Here is a 19,519-nt window from a genome sequence, read left to right on the forward strand (position 1 = left end):
ATACTCCTTGATGTTTTTTCATTTTTCAGTCACTACTGGCCCGACATTAAAATAAATGGGCCTTATCTAACGGCCGAGGAATGTAGCAACTAATTCTCTTCAGTGCAATTTTCTTCCCAAGTAACCTATAATTCTTCCTCAGCAAAACGCATAAGTTGATGAAAATGTACAGAAATGCAAATGACTCGCAAAAATATTGATGCTGACAACGAGATGCAATTAGCGTTCTCATACGTAATCCAGAAAAGAAAAAAATAACTAAAAATAAGAAGGGAGTCTTACAGTAGAATTGCTCTTCTCCTCCTTGTCAGGCCTTTCTCGATTCATCCATAATTCACCTGTTATTACTGCCTGCAGGTTTGTTCGTCAAGCCAGTTACGTACGTGTATGAGAGAGAACGCTTCCTCTTTTGTCTCCTAATGAGTTGAGCTGGGAATGCTGGGTAAATAGCTGGGATTGTTATCCCCATACTCATACTTATACCCATGCTCATCTCTGTTTTGTTTTTTCTTTTAATCCTCTACATCTTCCTTTTTCATTCTTCTCGACAAACCATCTGGTAATGCGCAAAGTCATACACAGGGCAGTGGCTGTAGGTCTAAACCATCAAAGTGTCAGATGGGCATTCCACGTTTTCGACAGGTTGATCTTCATTAAAATCTTCACAGTGGCAAATCCAGCACGCAGTTGGGGAGTGGGGGAACAGGGGGTTATAAATCAATAACAGGTGTCTGTGGAATTCAACTTTATTTCACATTACAGTCCCGCTCTGAATTTTTTTTCCCTTAATTCCTGCAACAATATTGCAAAAGCAGATGGGATTCCACGCCAAGTTTGTTGTGGTTAATTTCATCATATGGCAGTCTGGTGCCGGAGCTTTATGATGGCGCTCAAATGGCACTGCGCTGCACTGAAATGCACCTGATAATTTCCCTACCTTCTATTTTGCGCCGCAACAGCTATTCTCAATCCACATCAGCAAACTGCCGTTTGTTTAATGGGCCGAGCTTGGTGCTGTTGAGTAGACCGTAAGTGTTATAACATGCATGCCTCAGGGTCCCAAGACTTTAAGGTAGGAACATTTTCAACATTGCCTGCAATTCACAATCCAGAACCCCGATCCTCATTTGCAGTAACCTTCCACTCTTTTTTGATTCAGTTCTATTACAGATTTAAACATCGACTGCTTCATATGAGGCTTTGCAAAATAACTTGCCTGCAGAGGATCAAATAGAAATCTTTTGTGCTCCAGGAAATTCAAATAACTGCTGTATCATGTCGTAGCTCAAACGTCGTCTGAATTATCTATTACCCACAGTAGTCCATCAGAGTACGGCGCTGTGATGATGGTTTTCAGCCTGTTCCTGTTCAAATGCCCCTGGCAGACATCCACACACAAGCAGAACATTCTACTGAGGGAACCCTTTGGTGAAGTAATGACACTGACCAAACAAGCCGCTTATCCATATAGTGCTTGTTGTTTTGTTTTGTTTCGTTTTCTTGCAGCAAAGCACTGAGGGATACCCACAAATGCTTCAACCCTAAGGTTTCAGCATTTTAATGGGGGATAAAAAAATCTGGGTGTGGGATTTGTTTCTAACAAAAAAAAAAATAATGACTAGTATATAATGAACAGTGATAAAAAGTACTCACCCTCAGCAAGAACCAAGGATCTGTCCAATCTGTTGTCACAACAGAGGTTTTTATTTTTTATTGGGTTAAATTTTCAGTGACAAGTCAGCAACATGAACCTTACTCATGGTTGCCTGAAAGCATCTTTCAGAAAACTTTAGGGATTTTCAACTTAAAAGCACTCAGAGCAGCTGCACAAAAATAGAGGTCCACTGTGAAAAAAGATGCTGGGTGCTTTGTTCCCATTTAAAGCAGCCTTTCTCAGAGAGTTGGCTATAGACCACCTGATTCCAGTGGTCTGTGAATATATTGGTAAAATGTGATCAATCTAAAATTGATCTCATATTCCTCCCATTAACAACAGAGACACACACCGAATAAGAGTGTAAGTAATCCAATTTGAAAAGTTGTTATTGTTTGTAATTTTTAATATACTGTTAGAGCGGTAAGCAGACTTGTTGGTTTTGGATATTTGGGGAGTTAGGTGATCACTGAGAGTTTTTTAAATGGTTAAATCTGGACATGGTTTCTAAAAACATGAGAAACATTGATGTTTTGATGAACAATTGAAGGGAAATAAACACTGCTGCTCAGAAAATAAAATTATATATATATATATATACTCAACAAAAATATAAACGCAACACTTGTGGTTTTGCTCCCATTTTGTATGAGATGAACTCAAAGATCTAAAACTTTTTCCACATACACAATATCACCATTTCCCTCAAATATTGTTCACAAACCAGTCGAAATCTGTGATAGTGAGCACTTCTCCTTTGCTGAGATAATCCATCCCACCTCACAGGTGTGCCATACGAAGATGCTGATTAGACACCATGATTAGTGCACAGGTGTGCCTTAGACTGCCCACAATAAAAGGCCACTCTGAAAGGTGCAGTTTTGTTTTACTGGGGGGGGATACCAGTCAGTATCTGGTGGGACCACCATTTGCCTCATGCAGTGCAACACATCTCCTTCGCATCATCCGTGAAGAGAACACCTCTCCAACGTGCCAAACGCCAGCAAATGTGAGCATTTGCCCACTCAAGTCGGTTACGATGACGAACTGGAGTCAGGTCGAGACCCCGATGAGGACGACGAGCATGCAGATGAGCTTCCCTGAGATGGTTTCTGACAGTTTGTGCAGAAATTCTTTGGTTATGCAAACCGATTGTTCCAGCAGCTGTCCGAGTGGCTGGTCTCAGACGATCTTGGAGGTGAACATGCTGGATGTGGAGGTCCTGGGCTGGTGTGGTTACACATGGTCTGCAGTTGTGAGGCTGGTTGGATGTACTGCCAAATTCTCTGAAACGCCTTTGGAGACGGCTTATGGTAGAGAACTGAACATTCAATACACGAGCAACAGCTCTGGTTGACATTCCTGCTGTCAGCATGCCAATTGCACGCTCCCTCAAATCTTGCGACATCTGTGGCATTGTGCTGTGTGATAAAACTGCACCTTTCAGAGTGGCCTTTTATTGTGGGCAGTCTAAGGCACACCTGTGCACTAATCATGGTGTCTAATCAGCATCTTGGTATGGCACACCTGTGAGGTGGGATGGATTATCTCAGCAAAGGAGAAGTGCTCACTATCACAGATTTAAACTGGTTTGTGAACAATATTTGAGGGAAATGGTGATATTGTGTATGTGGAAAAAGTTTTAGATCTTTGAGTTCATCTCATACAAAATGGGAGCAAAACCAAAAGTGTTGCGTTTATATTTTTGTTGAGTGTATATCCACTATATTGTATGTGTTATTTGCATTGTGAATTGAGTAAAAAGTTTCCAAAAAGGCTATATTTGCATTAAGAAGACGGACAGTCCATTAAAACACCAGTTAATATTGATACTCAATAATATTTACATCCACCAAACCATCTTATTTTTGTTGAATATAATAATTCCATTTCATCCTGGAAAATGAAATGTGTTGTTGCTCTTCAGAAAAAGAAGCCCACACATTACTCCTGAGTCTGCTGGAAATACCTGAAAACAAAAAGCAACTGTTCAGTTAAAAACGCTTACAATGATCTGGACTTTTGACATTATAAGCCCAAAATCAATTGGATTTTGGACAGGGGCCAAATAACTTACACGCCATGATTGTTTGCTAACAAAAAGATGTTATCACACCCATAAGCAATTTTTTTTTGTTGAGGAAAGAGCTCCAAAGTTGGGTTTTGACCTTCAGACTACCAACATTAATCAATAAATCCGAGCTAAGCTGTTGAACAGCATTTGATAATATTGGCAATGCACACCTGGAATTATTGCACTCACGAGCAATTTAAAAAAATCCTGCAGTAAGCATGTCCTTTGACCTTCTGACCCCACAAAAACAAACTGAATTCTTGGCATTTCAATATTTAACATACAGACCAGGTTTCTTGAAAACTGAGTGTTTCCAATAAATGTATTGCCAAGCAATGTTTGTTTTGAATAAATGCTTCAAAGTCAGATTGACCTTTGACTTTCTGACCCAAAAATAAATAGGCATCTGTCTCAAACTATCCGAAACATGTCCTGCAAGATTGATGAAGGACTGGGGCTGCATTTACGGACGCTGTGCCTGACCATCATCAAGAAGAAGGATCTTAGCAGAAGGTGAGACTCTCAATTTTCCAGTCAATTTAGGCTCCTATCCTCACCTACGGTCATGAGCTTTGGGTAATGACCGAAAGAACAAGGTCACAGATGCCCAAAGGTGAAATTTCATTTATGCCGTTGGGTATCTTGCCTAGTGCCAAGACAGGGTGAGAAGCTTTACTATCCAAGAGGGATAGTATCAAAAAGAGCCAGTTGAGGTGGTTTAGGCATCTGCTGAGGATGCCCCCTGGTCATCTCCTGATGGAGATCATTCAGGCACGTCCAACTGGGAGGAGGCCCAATGGAAGACCCAGGAAATGATGGAGGGATTATTTTTCCACGACAGGCTTGGAAATGCCTCGGCATCAGGAAGACAAAGAGGATTTGGGTCAAGGATAGGAAAGTGTTGGATGACCTGCTTAGTCTACGGCCTCCGCGACCAGATCTGGATAAACAGCAGAAATGAATGAATGAATATCCTGAAAATTTCGACAACCTGCAGATTTCAACCATTCTATCAACCTGTTTTCTTGTAAATGCGTGGGGAGCAATGGATGGTCCAACACCTGCGCAGTCTTGGCAGGCAAAAACGTGACCAAACTTTGCAAAACTTTCACAAGTTGTACTTTTTCTACTTATTACTTGATACCTTCTGACTGATAAGGCTGACCCAGGGGGAGGTACAGTTGCTGAAGTCAGGTCCTTGGGGATCCCAGTAGCCCTCTGGACCCACGCACATGTATAGTGCAATGCCTAGAAATGGAAAAAAGCAAACAGTGTCTTAGCAACAACATCATCCCGAAACAGCAGATATACTTCTTATTTCTTTTTTATTTTTGCAATAATAAACATATATTTTCCTGCAGGCTTTGACAATTTGTATGCAAAACACCTGCATGCAAATCACGCTGCACATTTTGTAAAATTCAACAGCCACGTTCCAAGAAACACAGTTTTTAGGTGATTAAATGAATTGATACCGCCAAACATAATTGGATGGTTTATCTTGAAATTATGGTGCTTTGGTTGCGGCCAACTGAGCTCACCCAGACAGCATACATGTGTGTGTGTGTGTGTGTGTGTGTGTGCGCGTGTAATCATTAAAAGTCAGACAGCGTCTGCCTTTCTGTGACAGTTGCCTTCGAGAGAAAATACACCAAAAAAACAGGTGCCAATTACATTTTGCCATCACAAATGCTCAATTAAGCTGCTTTGACAACATCATCTCCAATGACAGAAACATAATTTGGCGAGCAAGTCGCTTTCGCTCCATCTGACGCCAGATAAAATTTGACAGGCTGTCCGGCATTTGTTAAGCTTCTCTGACCTCCTTATACCGATGTGCCACTTTAATAAACAGTAAAAATTCAACAAATAAAAATATGAATAAATCAATTTGCAAGAGCTCACACCATTTAAATAATTATTTTTACAGAATTACATTTTTTTAATGAACATCCTCAGCTTTGGGTATGTCTGTATATAGTCGTTAAAGGGTTTAAGGTGTAAATTAAAGTGTAAGTGTAAGAGCCCGTTTATTCAAAATTGCAATTTAGTGAATTTAAATTAATGTTGCACAAGCTCAAGTTAAGAAGAAAGTACAAAACATTCTGATTTATCCACAAATGTGAAAATAAAATAACTTGAAAAGCACAATGTTTTTTTTCTTAGAAGACAGAAAAAAAGGAATATATTTCACTCTGACAGCTACGCCAGCACAAATTCTTTAATAGCTTGACCTTGACCATCAGCAGCATTTTTAGTATGTGCCACGATCCTTAAGTGGTTGATTTTAAAAGCAAAGCTTAATTATTTTTCAAAAGTGTCTTGACATCAGTCCTCATTGCTGGTGTGGCACTTGAAGTTTTCAAATCACAATATATAAATATTTTCAGTTGTGACAGAGCTGTATTCAAAGCAATCTGAATACAGTATGACAATCTTAAATTGTGAAAAAAATGACTGAACATAATGAATCTGAAAAGAATTACATTAATACTTATTCAGTTAACCCAAAGTAGATTTGTAAATCATCAATTAAATTTTTAAACAAGACGAAACTAAAACGCTTGGCTTGAGTTTTCCAAATGGTATGATGTTAATAAAGATTCATTTTACCAAATCAAAAGGCAGCATGCTAACCATGAAGTTCGGTAGCATCGTACGTTAACCAAGGATCCAAAACTGAGCAAGTTGGGGAACCAGTTTAAAAAGGTGTAGTGTCGACATTTAAAAATACAGATGGGTAAAAGATAGAGCATTAACATGTTTTCCCTGTGACCTACGACTAGGGATGGGTATTGATAAGGTTTTATCGATATCGATGCCATTATCGATTCTGCTTATTGATCCGATTCCTTATCGATTCCCTTATCGATACCTCGTGAATTTTGTACTAAAAGTAGGCTTTACAGGTTTTCTATGTATTTCCTTGAGTCTTAAAGTAAATAAATATGAAATTAGTCACTGTATCCTTGATCTATGGACATAAATAAAAATAAACAAAACTGTGTTTCACTTTGAAGTTATTAATTCAGACTGAATTCTATCGTTCTATCTTGACTTGTCAGAGAGCTGTGCAACGTTTGGAGCTGTGTGAACAGAGCGGAGGATGATTCTTGTTTCTTTCTCGCAACAAGACAGGAATCCCAGTTAGTAACTTTAATCCGCACAAATGTGAATCACAACTCATATTCAGGGATGAAAGTGGTGAAAAACAAAAAAGCTGAAACCCAAAATTACCCCCCAACACCACCTGCATGAAAATGTTTCAATTCTAGAAGCTCTGAAATGCAATCTGGGACTATTCCAGACAATAAACTGGAGTGAGTGCTGAATCCATTTAGGTGAGAAAAAAAATACAACTTTCCTTATTCAGATTCATTCCAGTAGTATTCTGCTCTTACTAGGATGCAGCAGTTTCTAGTTTGGCAGATAGTTCTGGAGGAAATCACTGAAGAAATTAACACACTGAAAATATGGTTTGACCGAAACAAACATTAAACTTAAATAAGACAGGGATGAAATGGAGGTGTGAGAGTCACTCGGTGTTCACAGGAAACATTTATATATTTCTGTATGTATTTATTTATTTATGTTAGTTGCTATTATATATTTTCTGTTGTGTTTCTTTCAGGTTCTTTTGTCTCTTTCTCTAAAATTGTATATAATAATCATTAGATTATTCATATATAAGCAAAAATAAATTTAAGGAATATTACAATTTGAAAACAAATGCACCCGAACGTGATGACGGCTGCAATTGCTAAATGCTAACTTTTAACATTGAAAATGCCATAGACATGCTAACGTGTTAGCATCGCTCCCGTTTTTAAGTTATAAAATACATCTATCAACTGTTTCAGAAGACCATAACAGGTCAGTTTAACATAGAAGAGGTAAATAATACTCACAGACGTATGCTCTTTAGGGTTTTAGCTGTGGAAAATTAAGCGAAAGAAAGAAATAAACGAAGCAATCGACCGAAGCATTGCTTCAATCTGCGAACCACGCTTCGATTGGTTCAAGGTTCAAAGCAAAGCTGCGCTGCAGAAAAGTTGATTAAGGACCCGCTGCAGGGTCTGTAATCAATGCATGCGCGCGCATGCACTCACAAAACAAATCCACTGTACTGTCTGGAGGCTGTTGGCAAGAAGTTGGAATGAAAAGCTGGACTCATTTCTGATGTAATTTTTTTTTCCGCTGCATTGAGGATGTACACAGTCTTTTTTTTTTTTGGTAGTACACGCACGCACAAGCGCTGAACAGGCTGCTTCAATACCATGCTTATTTATTACAACCTATACAACCAATTTAAAAAGGTACAGTTTGGATATTTCAAAAGATAGACCATTAGCATGTTTTCCATGTGACCTCTAACAATGCAGAAAGTAGCTCAAAAAAGTCAGTATGACCTTGAGCTTCAATAGTATACAAATTTATTATAACATATATGACCAATTTAAAAAGAGTAGTTTGGATGTATCATCAAAAACTAGACCATTAACATCATTCTTGTGACCTCTGACTTTGCAAAAAGTAGCTGAAAAAAGCGGTATGACCCTGAGCTTCAATAGCACACACATTTATGACAACATATACAACTAAAAGGTGCAGTTTAGTTATTTCAAAAGATAGAGATAGAGCATTGACATGTTTTCCCTATGACCTCTGACCTGGCAACAAAGTCATTTAAAAGCAGCAGTATGACCTTGAGCACTATTTGAGTCCTATTTAATAAAAAAAAAAAAATGATTATGTGGGGGATTTAAAAACAGCAACTTGGATTTTTGAGGGCATGTTAATGTCAAAGGAAACAGACCAGTGGATGAACAGATGGATGGACACAGCGGTGTTTTGCTGTATCTGTTAATTTTGGCTCTCTGTTGGGACTGTTTACACAGAGACTGCTACCTGCTGCTTTGGACTTTGAACTAATAGTCTTTTTCAAGACTTTTTTACTTTTTTACCTTTTTATTTTTTTTTTTTTTTACTTTTTTACTTGACTCTACTGGTGGTCGGCTCTCACTGCGGTATTGTATCACTTCTTGTTCCGGAGCACAGCGGTGTTTTTCTGTATCTGTTAGCTGTTTGATCTGCGCAGTTAGATTGATCTAGTTATCTAGATTACGATTTGTTTCCCAGTGTAATCTTTACGTGCCTTAACTAAAGCACTCCTTCTGCTGAATCACCTCTAAATTATTTACACATTATTCGCTTTGCGTGTTTTTAGGAATCCGCTAGCTTAGCGTAGCTACTAGCTCTTAGCCGATTTAGCATGGCGGCTTCTCCTGTCTCTCCCGCACTTTTCTGCTCTGGGTGTGAAATGTTTAGTTATTCCTCGGCCTCCTTTAGCAGTAATGGTACTTGTAATAAGTGTAGCTTATTCGTAGCTTTGGAGGCCAGGCTGGGCGAATTGGAGACTCGGCTCCGCACCGTGGAAAATTCTACAGCTAGCAAGGCCCCTGTAGTCGGTGCGGACCAAGGTAGCTTAGCCGCCGTTAGTTCCCCCCTGGCAGATCCCGAGCAGCCGGGAAAGCAGGCCGACTGGGTGACTGTGAGGAGGAAGCGTAGCCCTAAACAGAAGCCCCGTGTACACCGCCAACCCGTTCACATCTTTAACCGTTTTTCCCCACTCGACGATACACCCGCCGAGGATCAAACTCTGGTTATTGGCGACTCTGTTTTGAGAAATGTGAAGTTAGCGACACCAGCAACCATAGTCAATTGTCTTCCGGGGGCCAGAGCAGGCGACATTGAAGGAAATTTGAAACTGCTGGCTAAGGCTAAGCGTAAATTTGGTAAGATTGTAATTCACGTCGGCAGTAATGACACCCGGTTACGCCAATCGGAGGTCACTAAAATTAACATTGAATCGGTGTGTAACTTTGCAAAAACAATGTCGGACTCTGTAGTTTTCTCTGGGCCCCTCCCCAATCAGACCGGGAGTGACATGTTTAGCCGCATGTTCTCCTTGAATTGCTGGCTGTCTGAGTGGTGTCCAAAAAATGAGGTGGGCTTCATAGATAATTGGCAAAGCTTCTGGGGAAAACCTGGTCTTGTTAGGAGAGACGGCAGCCATCCCACTTTGGATGGAGCAGCTCTCATTTCTAGAAATCTGGCCAATTTTCTTAAATCCTCCAAACCGTGACTATCCAGGGTTGGGACCAGGAAGCAGAGTTGTAGTCTTACACACCTCTCTGCAGCTTCTCTCCCCCTGCCATCCCCTCATTACCCCATCCCCGTAGAGACGGTGTCTGCTCCCAGACTACCAATAACCAGCAAAAATCTATTTAAGCATAAAAATTCAAAAAGAAAAAATAATATAGCACCTTCAACTGCACCACAGACTAAAACAGTTAAATGTGGTCTATTAAACATTAGGTCTCTCTCTTCTAAGTCCCTGTTGGTAAATGATATAATAATTGATCAACATATTGATTTATTCTGCCTAACAGAAACCTGGTTACAGCAGGATGAATATGTTAGTTTAAATGAGTCAACACCCCCGAGTCACACTAACTGTCAGAATGCTCGTAGCACGGGCCGGGGTGGAGGATTAGCAGCAATCTTCCATTCCAGCTTATTAATTAATCCAAAACCCAGACAGAGCTTTAATTCATTTGAAAGCTTGTCTCTTAGTCTTGTCCATCCAAATTGGAAGTCCCAAAAACCAGTTTTATTTGTTATTATCTATCGTCCACCTGGTCGTTACTGTGAGTTTCTCTGTGAATTTTCAGACCTTTTGTCTGACTTAGTGCTTAGCTCAGATAAGATAATTATAGTGGGCGATTTTAACATCCACACAGATGCTGAGAATGACAGCCTCAACACTGCATTTAATCTATTATTAGACTCTATTGGCTTTGCTCAAAAAGTAAATGAGTCCACCCACCACTTTAATCATATCTTAGATCTTGTTCTGACTTATGGTATGGAAATAGAAGACTTAACAGTATTCCCTGATAACTCCCTTCTGTCTGATCATTTCTTAATAACATTTACATTTACTCTGATGGACTACCCAGCAGTGGGGAATAAGTTTCATTACACTAGAAGTCTTTCAGAAAGCGCTGTAACTAGGTTTAAGGATATGATTCCTTCTTTATGTTCTCTAATGCCATATACCAACACAGTGCAGAGTAGCTACCTAAACTCTGTAAGGGAGATAGAGTATCTCGTCAATAGTTTTACATCCTCATTGAAGACAACTTTGGATGCTGTAGCTCCTCTGAAAAAGAGAGCTTTAAATCAGAAGTGTCTGACTCCGTGGTATAACTCACAAACTCGTAGCTTAAAGCAGATAACCCGTAAGTTGGAGAGGAAATGGCGTCTCACTAATTTAGAAGATCTTCACTTAGCCTGGAAAAAGAGTCTGTTGCTCTATAAAAAAGCCCTTCGTAAAGCTAGGACATCTTTCTACTCATCACTAATTGAAGAAAATAAGAACAACCCCAGGTTTCTTTTTAGCACTGTAGCCAGGCTGACAAAGAGTCAGAGCTCTATTGAGCTGAGTATTCCATTAACTTTAACTAGTAATGACTTCATGACTTTCTTTGCTAACAAAATTTTAACTATTAGAGAAAAAATTACTCATAACCATCCCAAAGACGTATCGTTATCTTTGGCTGCTTTCAGTGATGCCGGTATTTGGTTAGACTCTTTCTCTCCGATTGTTCTGTCTGAGTTATTCTCATTAGTTACTTCATCCAAACCATCAACATGTTTATTAGACCCCATTCCTACCAGGCTGCTCAAGGAAGCCCTACCATTATTTAATGCTTCGATCTTAAATATGATCAATCTATCTTTGTTAGTTGGCTATGTACCACAGGCTTTTAAGGTGGCAGTAATTAAACCATTACTTAAAAAGCCATCACTTGACCCAGCTATCTTAGCTAATTATAGGCCAATCTCCAACCTTCCTTTTCTCTCAAAAATTCTTGAAAGGGTAGTTGTAAAACAGCTAACTGATCATCTGCAGAGGAATGGTCTATTTGAAGAGTTTCAGTCAGGTTTTAGAATTCATCATAGTACAGAAACAGCATTAGTGAAGGTTACAAATGATCTTCTTATGGCCTCGGACAGTGGACTCATCTCTGTGCTTGTTCTGTTAGATCTCAGTGCTGCTTTTGATACTGTTGACCATAAAATTTTATTACAGAGATTAGAGCATGCCATAGGTATTAAAGGCACTGCGCTGCGGTGGTTTGAATCATATTTGTCTAATAGATTACAATTTGTTCATGTAAATGGGGAATCTTCTTCACAGACTAAAGTTAATTATGGAGTTCCACAAGGTTCTGTGCTAGGACCAATTTTATTCACTTTATACATGCTTCCCTTAGGCAGTATTATTAGACGGTATTGCTTAAATTTTCATTGTTACGCAGATGATACCCAGCTTTATCTATCCATGAAGCCAGAGGACACACACCAATTAGCTAAACTGCAGGATTGTCTTACAGACATAAAGACATGGATGACCTCTAATTTCCTGCTTTTAAACTCAGATAAAACTGAAGTTATTGTACTTGGCCCCACAAATCTTAGAAACATGGTGTCTAACCAGATCCTTACTCTGGATGGCATTACCCTGACCTCTAGTAATACTGTGAGAAATCTTGGAGTCATTTTTGATCAGGATATGTCATTCAAAGTGCATATTAAACAAATATGTAGGACTGCTTTTTTGCATTTACGCAATATCTCTAAAATCAGAAAGGTCTTGTCTCAGAGTGATGCTGAAAAACTAATTCATGCATTTATTTCCTCTAGGCTGGACTATTGTAATTCATTATTATCAGGTTGTCCTAAAAGTTCCCTAAAAAGCCTTCAGTTAATTCAAAATGCTGCAGCTAGAGTACTGACGGGGACTAGAAGGAGAGAGCATATCTCACCCATATTGGCCTCTCTTCATTGGCTTCCTGTTAATTCTAGAATAGAATTTAAAATTCTTCTTCTTACTTATAAGGTTTTGAATAATCAGGTCCCATCTTATCTTAGGGACCTCGTAGTACCATATTACCCCAATAGAGCGCTTCGCTCTCAGACTGCAGGCTTACTTGTAGTTCCTAGGGTTTGTAAGAGTAGAATGGGAGGCAGAGCCTTCAGCTTTCAGGCTCCTCTCCTGTGGAACCAGCTCCCAATTCAGATCAGGGAGACAGACACCCTCTCTACTTTTAAGATTAGGCTTAAAACTTTCCTTTTTGCTAAAGCTTATAGTTAGGGCTGGATCAGGTGACCCTGAACCATCCCTTAGTTATGCTGCTATAGACGTAGACTGCTGGGGGGTTCCCATGATGCACTGTTTCTTTTTCTTTTTGCTCTGTATGCACCACTCTGCATTTAATCATTAGTGATCGATCTCTGCTCCCCTCCACAGCATGTCTTTTTCCTGGTTCTCTCCCTCAGCCCCAACCAGTCCCAGCAGAAGACTGCCCCTCCCTGAGCCTGGTTCTGCTGGAGGTTTCTTCCTGTTAAAAGGGAGTTTTTCCTTCCCACTGTAGCCAAGTGCTTGCTCACAGGGGGTCGTTTTGACCGTTGGGGTTTTACATAATTATTGTATGGCCTTGCCTTACAATATAAAGCGCCTTGGGGCAACTGTTTGTTGTGATTTGGCGCTATATAAAAAAAAATTGATTGATTGATTGATTGACACGCTGCGGGCTACAACAACAAAGTGTGGCTATAATATGTCCTTTTGTGAACCTCAAATAACTCTGAGCTACATTCTCAGAGCAAACATCAGCAAGGCAACATGCTGACAAATTGCCCTTTCCTCCATTTAAAGGCAGGGGGCTGGAGGTTGAGACGACCAACATTAACAGATATAAATTTTGATTGACATATAATTTCCTTCCCTTGTCCATCTTGGACAGCCTTATGTTTGATGGATTTATAAGATAAGAGCCTCCGCATTTCTCCAATATTGAAAAGCACGGGCAGGAGGAGACAGAGAGGTGGAGCGCACGACAGAATTACGGCAGGCAAAGTGATCCAGGTGGAAGGAGCGCTGAAGAAAATTTCAAAGAGCGACAAAGGAAAGGAAGGTCTGTTCGATGGGACTGACAGAGGATGTGGCTTTGAAGAGTGCACTGACAGGAGGCGGGGACTGTGACCCTCATCATCTTATGACAAGGATTACTCATTTTTTAAAAACTGGTATGTGTCCGTTTCAAATAAACAAAAATAAAAAATGTAAAAGAGCTAAATACTTGTGTCTCAGGATATTATTTTGCAGGATTAATACCTTTAAATATTTACAGTATTGTGCCCTTTCCCTGAATATCAGTTGCTGACTGGCTGACAGCACTTCCATCTTTATTGCGACCGAGTTCTTGCACATGAATTGAGAATTTGGAAGCGAACATTATTTTGGCTAGCTAAAAAGCAAAACAAAATTACCATTAAAAAAAACCTCAAAATCTTACAGTGGCGGATGTAGAGCAAATACTAGGGGAGCTCCGACCACTACCTTTGCACCCTCCCCCCCCCCCCCCCCAGGACTAAACCAAACCAACTTTTTTAGGTTCCTTACATGACTTCAAAACACAATCAGGATGTTCACCAAAATAAAAACTGGCCTCAAGCCACTTATCCAAGATGGCGTCCAACACGGCTGCCAAAATGGGGTTTTTCACTAAAACACCTTTAAACAACATATAAACAACTTAAATATCACAGAGATTGAATGGGAAGACCATTGCAGGTCACAGCAAACTCATTTGTGCCTAAACTAAATTCATTCATGGGTTTAAGATTCAAAATGGCCGCCAATAGACCCTTATCATTAAAATATATAGCAGGAAGTTGTTTATATGTTTAAAGGTGTTTAGTGAGGAAAAACCCTATTTTGGTGGCCATCTTGGACGCAATCTTGGATAACAGTTTTTCATTTTTGGGAACATCCTGATTGTGTCGTCTAAGGAACCTAAAAAAGTTGGTTTGGTTTAGTCCTAGGGGGGTGCAAAGGTAGTGGTCGTAGCTCCCCTAGTAAACGGGTGAGAACCAAAACACAACCCCTATGAGGAAGGATTTTTGCATAAACAAGGGCAGACTGATAAACACTGAAGGTTTAAATGGTTTAAAATACAAACTGTGCATTCGAAACAACTCCCAGAGAGTCAGTATTGAGTTAACAGACTGCATGAGAATGCAGGAACACAGCTTTCCATTTTTAAAATTCTCTGGGGAGGGGGTCAAAACCCCACCATCCACACCTCCACTCCTCTGCCTAAAACTAGAGCCGCCCCTGTCTTAGAGGTTTTGTTGAACCTTTAACAAAAGTGACACTGTTCCTGCAATGCAAGTGCTAAATAATTAAACAGAACTTCGCTGAGTAAAAATTATATAATCTTGTCGATGAGGTGGAACTTACTCCAGAAAATTTAAATATTTTCATGACTTTTTCCAGTTTGACACTGCACTCACAGACAAGTTGCAGCACAATTGTGACATTATCTGTGGCAAAAACGAACACGTGTGGCCGTTAATTAATCAACAATAGTCTCCTGTGAGAGTGTAAATAAACACAGGTATGTGGAAAACTATAGTTTACATTCGGATCGCTATCTTTAGCCCAGCATCGGTGAACAAAGAATAAAAAGTGATGGAGGGGGATAGGAGGAGAGCGAACAAATGCTGCAGGGGAAGTGTTGTTACATTTTCAAGAAACATTAACACAATATACGAGGTCTGTTAGAAAAGTAACGGACCTTTTTATTTTATGCAAAAAATATATGGATTTGATTCATATGTTTTTACGTCAGCCAAGCTTGAACCTTCGTGCGCATGCGTGAGTTTTTTCACGCCTGTCGGTTGCGTCATTCGTCTGTGGGCAGGCTTTGAGTGAGCACTGGTCCACCCCTCTCTTCATTTTGTTCATTGCGAGGAAATGGCGGAATGATTTGGGCTTTGTTCCATCAGAATTTTTTCAGAAACTGTTAGAGACAGGCAGCTGGAAACCATTCGAAAAATTTAGGTGGCTTTTGGTGAAAATTTTACGGGCTTCGCAGAGATTAAGGAGTGTTACTACAGCTTTAAGGACGGTCCACAATGGCGCACGGCGCACCGCGCTCCAAGCCGCGATTGACAGGCAGAAACCACCAGATCATTTATAAACGGATGGCTCTGTGGATCCGGGACTATCGTGTGCAATTTCTCTGGTTATCACAAGAGCTGGACATCAGCCATTTTCCGGCAGATTTTACTTTTAACAAGAGATTTTGTCATGGAAAGTTGCGCGTAGGCTTCCCGCGTCACGACCGATTCGCTGATGAAGCGAGACAAAAGAACACCTCCGTTTCGGGGTGTCAGAGGACAAGATGGGACATGCCCAGCTCTCCACAATTTCTCTTATACTCACTCGACTGGTAAGCACTGAAAGCCGAGATAGGCATGTCCCAACTTGTCCTCTGGAGCAGTGCTCACTCAAAGCCTGCCCACAGGCGAATGACGCAGCCGACAGGCGTGAAAAAACTCACGCATGCGCACGAAGATTCAAGCTTGGCTGACGTAAAAACATATGAATCAAATCCATATATTTTTTGCATAAAATAAAAAGGTCCATTACTTTTCTAACAGACCTCGTACAACTACTGACATTATGGCGAGAAGCCTCACGTGGACAAGCGGCGCTAATGGCCATAAAAATGTTTTCACAAATCGAAGAAAAAAAATTGTTCTGAACACAAGAGTGACAAGAGTGTGAGGTTCTTGAAAAGTCATTAAGTTGAAATTTATTGGATTCAAATCATAAATTGTATGAGCGCTAATATGGCCACTGGGTGGTCGTGTTGCATTTACTCGAAACTAAATATGTTAACGTGGCCAGTCCGCGATGCCGTTCCTCAGACCTTTGAAAAATTTGCAATGCGAGGAGTTCAACAATTAAGTCAACAAATTATTCAATCAATGTGCATGTAGAGATATATTGGTATATTTCTTAGAACTTTATGTTACACTGGTTTACAAATTTGAAGAAGTTGTCTGCTTCAGAAATATAATGTGCTATTTATGATGGATTTTCACATGCTGAATTCAAATATGACAATAAAAATGACTGGTTGGCTACTGTCTCTAAGATATTTAAGTTTTTACATTTTCTGTCTACATTATTATATTGTGTTGATAGTACAGTTTTCATGATAAATCGCATACATAGGTTTTTTTCATGTTTCTCTAACTGTTCGTATAATAAATTTCACCTGTTTTTTTTTTTTGTAACACTTTAAAAATCATCAAAAGGTAACCCTTAGTAGCATAGAAGTAACATATCTTAAAACTAGAGCGAATCAACCATTTCAAACATCATTTTCATTCTCAGTGGCACAAAATTTGTAACGTTTGACTACATTTATTTCAGAAGCATTTCGACTGTAGACCAGTGTTACCTGTTGTTCCAAGTGGACATGGCATCTTGGCCACTTGGCCCTGTTTAGTTCTGGGCCAGGAGATATCCAGCCTCATGAAGGGACTGCAATACTCCACTCTGATGGTGGGAAGCTTGGAGGAGGGTGGCAGTGGGTCATTGTCCTCTGGGATCAAACCTTCTACCAACGTCTCAGATGGCGCCATCATGGTCGATGTCATTTTAGGCCACTGGGCAACTGCGGTTGTTGTTGCGGGAGTCCGTGTTGTGGTAGTCCTGGCTGTTGCAGTCGTCATGGTAAAAGTGTGAGGGTGATTGGAGATCCTTGCAGTTGTGGTCGTGGTTGTGTCCATATACACCATCACGGAGGATGATGACTCTGTGGACAAAGAGAATTGCAAGGTTTTTTTTGCACCCCGATGTTTCAAGCTCATTTGCATGGCTTTAGCGATAGTTAATTTCTTCCCTCATTTCCATGCGACAGGTTAACTGAAGATAGTTCAAAGAGGATCAGTTGATGCTGGCAGGTATGACTTGTGTAGTTTGGGGTCCCTGTTAGCTATACTAGCACATACACAACTCCAGCTGGGTGCTTGAGTTCTAACAGTGAACGGGGTGTCCGTGTGGTGTTGTAGCTACATGCCATTTCTGCATCAGCTATGACCAACCTATTTGCTGGATCCAAGTCCTCCCTGTGGTTTCACAGCAGGCAGTGCTTACTAATGATGTTCCTTACCTGAGCCATTAGTGACAAACGCTGCCATCATACACTCATTCATCTTTTTCATCTCACTCAGGTGCACAAAACCAGCACCACCTGGTCTCCCCGCCGTTACTCATCACATCTAGACATCCTTTGTCTGCTTTAGAACCCTTCCCCTGTGACGTTTATTGAAAAATGGGGCCCCAACTTAACATAGCCGATGGAGTTTTACAAATGGGTAGATCTGATTAAATCGTAGAAGGTCATATAACCTACAGAGAAGTCAAACCTGCTAATTAATCACATAAAATAACGTGTGCAGGAACACACAAATTTACATTTGCCGATTTGTACAATTGCACAATTCTTGAATATGCTACTTTGTGTCTAAACAAAATGCAATTTGAGGTTGACACCATTTCTGGCAAATGTATAGATAAAATCAAAACAAGTGAGAAATGGTCCAACGTTTGCAAGAATGAGGGTTGATTGTGGCTCGTCGAGTGTAATTGATGCATTCAACAGGCTCAGGTAACAAGTCACCCGTGTATACAACTAGTTAGCAAAGTTCAATTTGGCAATTGGAGCGATTTCCGCAAACGGTAAAATTGGAAGTGGCGAAATAAGAATGGTATAAATCACTGCAACAACACAAACCAGGCTGCTATCAGCGCTCAATGCATTCAACAATTAACAGCATTTAACGACAGCAAAGGCTGATTAAGTAGCTTGTTGCCACAGCGGGTTGTTTCAATCTGATTATTTGTGTCCCTTTGCTAACAAGAGGTGTGTTTTTAAGATCCACAGGCATCACGGACACTCCTGTGCAGGCACTCCATCAGTAAAGTGGAACTTTAACAAGAATCTCATTGAATTTCAATATGAACCAAAGGCAAACCACAGCTTTTTATTGACTTTCAGCAGCCTAATACAGCTTCCAGATACTTTTCACAGACAGAAATAGGACACTGAGGATAAGAATAAGTGATAAGTACCAAAAACACGGAAGAACCATGTTCACAAAAACCCTCATCACCCAACACAAACATGACCATCCAGACATACAAAAAACTTCAATCAGGTATTTAACATTTACCAGCAATCAAATCATGACTATCTGCATTCTACAACCGCCATCATCATCAACAACCTGTGCCATGGTAACACAGCGGCAGCCGCCGCAATCATGAAAACAATAAGAAATCTCCTCAGGGGCACCAGTCTATCTCTTTACTTTATTATGAATGAACATTCCATTAGAAGGAGAAGTAATAATAACAACTATTTTATGACGACACCTGCTCAAGAAAAAAATGGCACCAGATTTATCGTAACTTGCCAGTGGCCCAGAAACTGCCAGTCAGAAGATATGGCGGCACCAGTGGCCAAAAAAAAAAAAGGGGGGGTGCAGAAGGGCCTAGTAAGAAAAGCAAATGATATAACTGGTGAGGACAGCTAATATTGGAGTGTCATATTGGTGCTGATGAAAGAGGTGCTCAAAAATTCAGGCTGATACGAGTGGATCCTCTTTGCAATTGTAAAGTTAAGGGCATAAAGAGTTTTGAGTATTAAAATAGCATAATAAAGACAACACTAGAGGACTTGACAGCACTACGGTTAACAGTCAGGATATATAACTTAGTGCAAACAATTTAAAAATATGACTCATACATTCATACATTTTTCAAGACATTCATTGGTGCATGGAAAGAAATTACTCTT

The 19,519-nt window shown here is 40.1% G+C and overlaps 1 protein-coding gene across 15 annotated transcripts in view; it reads right to left on the reverse strand.

The window, feature by feature from the left end:
* LOC117505291 (adhesion G protein-coupled receptor L3-like) overlaps positions 1 to 19,519 on the reverse strand; it is a 397,273-nt gene that overhangs the window by 139,390 nt on the left and 238,364 nt on the right. For all 15 annotated transcript variants that reach the window (XM_034164911.1, XM_034164909.1, XM_034164919.1 and 12 more), the window contains 2 exons: positions 17,117 to 17,473; positions 4,873 to 4,976 (listed from right to left, as the gene is read on the reverse strand). In XM_034164911.1, coding sequence (XP_034020802.1) covers positions 4,873 to 4,976; positions 17,117 to 17,473 — 461 coding nt within the window. The remainder of the gene's footprint in view (positions 1 to 4,872; positions 4,977 to 17,116; positions 17,474 to 19,519) is intronic.

The sequence above is a fragment of the Thalassophryne amazonica genome, chromosome 23, assembly GCF_902500255.1.
Source record: "Thalassophryne amazonica chromosome 23, fThaAma1.1, whole genome shotgun sequence".
Classification (NCBI taxonomy): domain Eukaryota; kingdom Metazoa; phylum Chordata; class Actinopteri; order Batrachoidiformes; family Batrachoididae; genus Thalassophryne; species Thalassophryne amazonica.